Genomic DNA, 7,824 nt, shown 5'->3' on the forward strand with positions numbered 1-7,824 from the left:
TATAATTCTTATGTTATTTTATTTGTTCATCAATAGTTGTTATAATTATATTATATGATTAATAGATATAAATGTTTCAATATTCGAGTTTAGAAAACAACGTCTAAATATGTTTCAAAAGAACAAAGGCAATTGTGTCACACCATAACATAGGTGCGCCACACTTTTTTGCGTTCCGATGCGCCACACTGTCTGACCAGTATGCCTCATTGGTTGACGAGGCAGTGGGCCGCACCAAAGGAGTGGTGCGCCGCAACATTCGAGCAAAATCTGAAAACCGGTTCTATTTCCTTATTATCGATTCGGTTTTAGGGTTAGAAAAATGAAATATTTTAATAATTTTAACCCAAATCAATATATTAAACAAGTTTTCATCATAATAATAGTATACGATTAAAGTAAAAAGATTAGGTTTAATTTATACATTTGAACGAAAAGATAAATGAGCTCGATCGAATGGTGACGATCCACAAAAATTGATGGTGATGGTGGTGTTGGTCTCGTCGACCAAGAGAGAGGAGAGGGAAATAATGAATGAATTGAATGAGAGGTGAGGGAGTCTAATAATTTATAGGGTAAAAATCAGGGTTAGGGTTAAGAGTTAGAGTAAGACTCAAGTTAGCTTTTCTCAGAGAATAAGTCAAAAGATTATTCTAGAATGTTTAAAAGGATAAGCTTTTTTAAAGATTTGATAATATATATTTTTTTAAATTATCTACTTAACCCTTTTAAATACTTTATTTAATTATTTAATTACTAATTATTTTTTTATTTCTTTTTTACCGATAATTTATATATATATATATATATATATATGTATATATTATACGGTTTTATATATACATATTTATTTTATTATTTATTTATAACTATATATATATACAGCTTTATTATTTATTATAATATATAAGTTACACTAAAATCCTTAAACAATTAACTTCGTTAGGTCGGTAAGTTTATGATCATGATCAACCGTTAAACGAACAACTTAAGTATCCTATGTTTCGTTAGTCACAATTGACCAAGTCAGTTTCCTAACTGTAGTGTTCTAGTTTTTTCAAAAATGCACATGAACGTTTAGCATATAATTCATGTTTAGGACACAAACACCAAAGTAAAAGTTATAACTTAACTTAACAGTCGTTATCTATCTAACGAAAAACATAACGAAAAAATGTAGGTTATTACACGCACTCTCCGTGGGACAAAATTAATTTACATACTGCCTAGTACTACATTGATGGGGACTGTTGCTTGTAATGTGTGCTAGTAGTTAGTTAGTGAGTTTTGTTTGATAAACTTAAAGGTCGATCTATGTACATCATTGGTTTTATCTTGTTTATTTCGGGTTTTCTCTTTTCGAGTGTTTGATTTTTCAGCTTGTTTGTCAGATTTGTGCTTATCTTTGCTACATGTCTTCAAATTTTCACGTTTTTTATGTTTGGGGTGTTGTGAAATCTCTTGGTTTATGTTTTTGGTGTCTGGTTTGTTGTATTTTCCTCCCACCCTAAATCCTCTTCTTGTTAGCAATGTTTTCACCATCTTCCAGTTTCTCAGTTTTCCTTGGTTGGGCTCTATAAATTTGGTCGTCATGGAACACAACTAGGTTATTCCCCTTCATTTCGAGAAGCATGTAGGTTAATATAAGCCATCAAATTCTTTGTTCACCTTTTTACGATTTCTTACTTTTCAGCCACCGATTGTTTAATCTAGTAGCCTTCACGCCATCAAGTGTGACTTCCAATTGTCAAAGTATTAGGGACTCAACTCATTTGGTTCTCTCGATGATCGAGCTTGGTTTTCAGCCATTGATTGTTGGGGTTTGTGCGTATATAGGACAACTTTTGGGTGATTTCTTCTGATTCTTATTGTGGCATTCAGAACTTTTTGTTGGTGCGTGCTGCCTGTTTAAGCAGCCTTAGGGGTTGCACATGTTTGGTTGCTTGAGGAGAGGGTGTTAAAAGGAGGTTAGAGCTTCACGTGTTGTGGTTTGCTGTCTAGGGCCTGTTTGCCGTTTGTTTTCTTTAAGGATCACTCAAGACTCGGGAAAACACAAGATTTTAGATAGTATTTGATGGTATAAAGGGTAAAGGGGATGGGGGTTTTACTTGGCCGCGCCCTTAGATCGGTTTTAAGGTTTCCTCCCGGGCAGCGATGTGGGCGGGGTTATTATCGCTGCATCCGCATAATCGAAACGGAAGATGATCGCAATGGGTGGTTTAGTCCCCTCGGATGATCCCAATCGCTGTTTAAAAAAAAGAAAAGAATGTATGTTTTGTTTGGTGTTTGTTATAATTTCAATTAGCATAGTCAAGTTTCACTTTTCAAGTAAACTGTACGGTCGATATACTTTAAAATAGACATGGTGAAATCTTTCAAGTCGTAACTAATTTAATTTGATATTAAAACCATTAATTCTAATTTATGTGTTTTGGGTGAAAAAAAATCCTTAAACAAACCAAACTTTATCGTGTCCTTTTACCGTGTAAAATTAAACCCTAATCACAGAAAATTAATAGAGTGGTTGTACTTTTTACTGATTGAAAAATTGTTGAAAAATTGTATCGAATAAAAAATTGATAGCGAAAAGGCGGGGAAAAGGTCACGAAAAGCTCGATACGGAGTTAAGAAAAAGAGAGAGGGAGAGAATAGGTGTAGGAATCGAGGATTCATAGAAAACCTCGCTTCAATGCAAACAGGTCAAACACTTGCAGACATTTTCACTCTTGTTTTGACAAATACATATCTCCAAATTTTACATCCTTCCAATTTACTTGTTGCCATTCCCCCATCACCCTTTTCAACCACCCCCACCACCCCCTTGTTCCTCCGGCCAACCTCCGATCAACCACTTCCGGCCAACCACATTTTATTTTTAATTTTAATTTTAGTTTTTTGAAGAAACAAGTGGGGTTAACAAGAAAACACAGAATCCCAATGTTCCCCTGTTCTAGTCTCTACGTCATTTATCTCTTGTATCTTTTTTCTTAACCCTTTTTCTTGTATTCACATTATTTAAACCCTCATTTCACCTTTATGCTTCCTACTAATTTTGTGAAGTTGCAACCAACTACTATCTTTTTTGGTCGTAAATTGTTAAAAGTGACCGGAATCAGCAATGGTGAGGAAACGAGCAGCATCTGATATGGAGCTCCAAACCGACACCGAGCCCAACCACCACCGATTACTCCGGCGAACTCCGACGTCGAACCCGCTCGACATTGTCGGTTTCGGCGAATTACCATCGTCATCACAAACTGCCAATAATCAACCCAAAAATTTCAATTCTTTCGTCACCCTAAATCCAAACAACAATGCTGACCAAATTAATAGTCACCACCACCACCTGCATCATCAATCCAACTACTCCACTATGACGTCATTATCAACCACCTGCTCAACTAATTATATCGATTCATCATCAAATAACAACAAAAATAATCCCCCTCCGTTATGCGTATTCTCCGGCCTTCCTTTATTTCCGCCTGATAAAAACCACTACAATCTGTCAAATATAACGCCGTTACTTAACACTGCTGCAGATACTACCAACACCGTCAACATTAGCGGCGCCGTTATGCCTACCGACGACTCCATCACAGCGACCGCATGGATTGATAGCATAATCAAGGACTTACTTCATACTTCAACTGACGTATCAATACCTCACCTCATTCATAACGTTAGAGAGATTATACATCCGTGTAACCCTAATTTAGCTACGTTACTTGAATACAGGCTCCGTTCGTTAACAGATCCACCTCCAAATTTAGTAGATCGACAGTCAATTCATGATTCGAACGATACTTTTAATAATTCTAGGGTTTCGATTAGAGGTAAAGACGCACTTTCTTCACCGGCTAACATGTTTCCGATTCCGGTTACTCAAACGGAGTTAAACAATTGGGAAGGAGTGAATAATAATAGTACGGAAAATTACACTAGCGCGTCGGCTTCAACCGCGCTACAAGAACAGCTACCACCGCCACAACCACCGCATCAGGAATCACCGCCGTCAGGACCACCGGCAGCTGTCGATCAAAACGCGGTGACTGCCTCCGTACAAGCAGCAACACTGACAATGCGGGAGAAGAAACGAGAAGAAATTCGACAACAAAAACGAGACGAACAAGGTTTACATTTACTTACATTACTATTACAATGTGCTGAAGCAGTTTCAGCTGATCATTTCGAAGAAGCGAATAAGATGTTACTCGAGATCTCGGAGCTTTCGACACCGTACGGAACTTCAGCACAACGCGTTGCAGCGTATTTCTCGGAAGCCATGTCAGCACGGCTAATGAGTTCATGTTTAGGTATATACGCAACTCTCCCGCCAAACGTAGCGGTTCATTCAGGAATAAAAAGGATGACGTCCGCTTTTCAAGTGTTTAACGGAATTAGTCCGTTTGTTAAGTTTTCGCATTTTACTGCGAATCAGGCGATACAGGAAGCGTTTGAGAGGGAAGATAGGGTTCATATAATCGATCTAGATATCATGCAAGGGTTGCAATGGCCTGGACTTTTTCATATATTGGCTTCGAGACCGGGTGGGCCTCCGTTCGTGCGGTTGACCGGATTGGGGACCTCGTTGGATGCGCTTGAGGCGACCGGTAAACGGTTGTCGGATTTTGCAGATAAACTAGGGCTGCCGTTTGAGTTTTCAGCTGTTGCTGATAAAGTTGGGAATTTGAATCCGGAGAGATTGAAGGTTAGTAAGAGGGAAGCTGTTGCAGTTCACTGGTTGCAGCATTCTTTATATGATGTTACCGGTTCGGACACCAACACGTTATGGTTTCTTCAAAGGTATATAATATGTTAATAATGTGATTCATTATATCAACCAAATTATTACTGTAATTATCATCATCATGCTTTACTATCTAAGTTTTTATCCGCTTATTGTTCATCACTGAGGTTTTGGAATTCGGATCAACTTATTTTGTAGCTTATCGGTTTAATTTTTTTTTGGCTAACAATCTTATTGGTTTGTGCTCGTGACCTTCATTAAGATGTATGCTAAAGTTGGAACTCATATGCCCTAAAAAAGAGCTTATCGCCATAGTAACTATTCAAAGAAGTTGAAAAAACATAAAATAACTTATTATTTTTATGAAAACATGTAAATGCATTTTTATGATGTTGAATTAGTTGTGCCATGCTAGTGTTTTGTGGTTAATTTGGGGTCAATGATTTTTTAATTAGTTAGAGTTTATAAATATTAACTGACAGTTTATAAGGTTTACATTTGGGATTTGGTTACTTTGCAATGACTTACAAATCTGTTTATATATTAATGGTTAATCATCTCCATTCATAAAAATTTAAGTTGACTGTTTGTGCCTCAGATGGGCTCCAAAAGTGTACTTTTAATCCTGCTTGCTGGATCCATATTAGTTTTTTTTTTTTTTTTTTTTTATGTTGTGGAGATAATTGTGTCATACTAGTGCTAATGGGTTGTTTTCGATCAGTTTGCCGCAACTTAAGAGTTTACTTAGCTTCCATAAGGTGTACATTTGGCTATTTTCCGTTTGAGTAGGTGGTAGCGAGTTACATTGAATTATTAGTATCTTTCTTTTTTGGTCTGATAAACCTTGACAAATGGTGTCTCAGGTTGGCCCCAAAAGTGGTGACAGTTGTAGAACAGGACTTGAGCCATGCGGGATCATTCTTGGGACGTTTTGTAGAAGCAATTCACTACTACTCAGCATTGTTTGACTCATTAGGATCGAGCTATGGTGAAGAGAGCGAAGAGAGACACATGGTGGAACAACAGCTGCTATCAAAGGAAATACGGAACGTATTGGCAATTGGGGGGCCGTCAAGGAGTGGGGAACAAAAGTTTAACAATTGGAGGGAGAAATTGGAACAATGTGGGTTCAAGGGTATATCTTTAGCAGGAAATGCAGCTGCACAAGCAACACTTTTACTTGGGATGTTTCCTTCAAATGGGTACACTCTAGTGGAGGATAAAGGTACTCTTAAACTTGGATGGAAAGATCTTTGTTTGCTTACTGCGTCTGCTTGGAGACCTTAGTAAGACGTGTAGATCATGGGTCATGTACTCTGGCTTAGCTTGTTTAAATGGATCGATAGTCTATTAAGTGATCCAAGAATCTACTTCTCATTGTTACGATGAGAAGGAAAACAGAAAAGCAAAGATTGATCGTTTGGAGAATTCAACAGTTTTGAAGGATGTAATGAACAATGTTCTTAGTCGACTTATGTTCGTATCTATTGTTATTTTTGGTTACTACAATAACGTGTAACTTTGCTTGTTTCTTTATATTGCAAAGGATATTATATAATCTAATGAGCCATTCATTTGGAGGATTTTAATTATTCCATCAGGATATATTTGATGAAAGCAAATATATGGCTTAATTGCGTAGTGTCATATATAGGTGGTGATATCAAAAGAAGGTTTAATGAACGTACGTCTCAACTGTAAATTTGAACCCCCACCCAGAACACGTTTTGCCTCAATCGCTAACTAAAATGATTTTTAAGAAGGTAGTGTTTACTAATGATCGAGGGTCCTATCTCATGGATCAATGAGGTAGGCTAACGCTAGGGGAAAAGATACGTTAACTATTACTCGGTATTAAGTCTTTAGTTATGGGATGTAGCATTTTTGATTTTAAATATTTAGAGCGACGAACTAAGTTAGCTAAATGTGGGCAAAAAGCCATAATACAAGGTTTAAACGATGACTAAAAGAGAAAAAAGGTCAATAATACAAGGTAGTGAAATTACATTAATAAAGTTGGAAACAACAATGGGCTGGCTACACTTGGATAATATCGTTGGCTTGTGGGACAAAACTTTCAACTTCAAACATTGCTTGGCAACAATGGCCTGACTTCTCTACAATGTATCAACAATGGCAGGAGGATAGCAAACAAATTAAGATCATATGTAAACTTCAATGTTTGACACGTAAACTTTGCCTTAATTTGCTCATGATTATTATGCAAATCCTTAACAATTATAATGGAGTATATCTATTACAGTACTGACCAGTGTTCTTGCATGGAATCGTTAAAACAGCGCGTAAGCATTAAGCCATTAAAGGCAACGTGAAACGACCCGACCCAATCCATAGGGACGAATACAATAACATATGATTACATCGCGAGGCATTTGACCTCTATATGATACGTTTTATAAACATTGCATTCTTTTGAAAAGATATACCATAAATGAATATTTAAAATTCAATGTTTTCGACATCTGATGATTTCTACATATAGACAATCACCGTAAATAACAATTTACAAGAATACTTCCGTTGACAATGCAGTCAAAATAAATACACGGTGATGATTTTGTGAATGCAATGCTTCCTCGAATAAAACATGTATGACTCCATGCACATGGTTTCTCTAACATATATTCAAACAGCGGAAGACTTCTAGGAACCTGAGAATAAACATGCTTTAAACGTCAACATAAAGTTGGTGAGATATAGGTTTAATGCTAGCAGCGTTATAAATATAGACCACAAGATTTCATATACATAAACGTTTTAATAAAAATATTCTAAGTTGTTGAGCACTTGATAACCATACTTAACATTTAATCAACGTCGCATATTCCCTTTATTATGAAATCTTACTACACCGTACCAAGTGTAGTCACCGAAACGAAGTACTGTGCAACCGTTGAATACTGGTCGTCCAGTCCGGTTGGGGTTGTCAGGCCCGATAGATCTATCAACATGATTCGCGTTTACAATACCTCATGTAAATAGTAGTTACCAAGTTACAGGGAAGTATGCCAGTGGTACAACTCAACGTAGAATATATATTTTTAATCACTTGT

At 36.8% G+C, this 7,824-nt stretch overlaps 1 protein-coding gene across 1 annotated transcript; it reads left to right on the forward strand.

Moving 5' to 3' along the window:
- The first annotated feature begins 3,770 nt into the window (after nucleotides 1–3,770).
- On the forward strand, nucleotides 3,771–6,194 carry LOC139843635 (protein SCARECROW). The gene is made up of 2 exons (XM_071833745.1): nucleotides 3,771–4,806; nucleotides 5,614–6,194. The coding sequence occupies exons 1-2, from the start codon at nucleotides 3,866–3,868 to the stop codon at nucleotides 6,035–6,037; spliced, it is 1,365 nt and encodes a 454-aa protein (XP_071689846.1). The 5' UTR covers nucleotides 3,771–3,865; the 3' UTR covers nucleotides 6,038–6,194.
- The last annotated feature ends 1,630 nt before the right edge of the window (nucleotides 6,195–7,824 follow it).

Source organism: Rutidosis leptorrhynchoides, chromosome 4 (assembly GCF_046630445.1).
Source record: "Rutidosis leptorrhynchoides isolate AG116_Rl617_1_P2 chromosome 4, CSIRO_AGI_Rlap_v1, whole genome shotgun sequence".
Lineage (NCBI taxonomy): Eukaryota > Viridiplantae > Streptophyta > Magnoliopsida > Asterales > Asteraceae > Rutidosis > Rutidosis leptorrhynchoides.

Excerpts from the sequence above, each read along its gene's own strand:
- LOC139843635 (XM_071833745.1), top strand. The coding sequence starts at position 3,866 with ATGTTTCCGATTCCGGTTACTCAAACGGAGTTAAACAATTGGGAAGGA. Across the intron at positions 4,807-5,613 it reads ACGTTATGGTTTCTTCAAAG|GTTGGCCCCAAAAGTGGTGA; the intron begins GTATATAATATG and ends ATGGTGTCTCAG.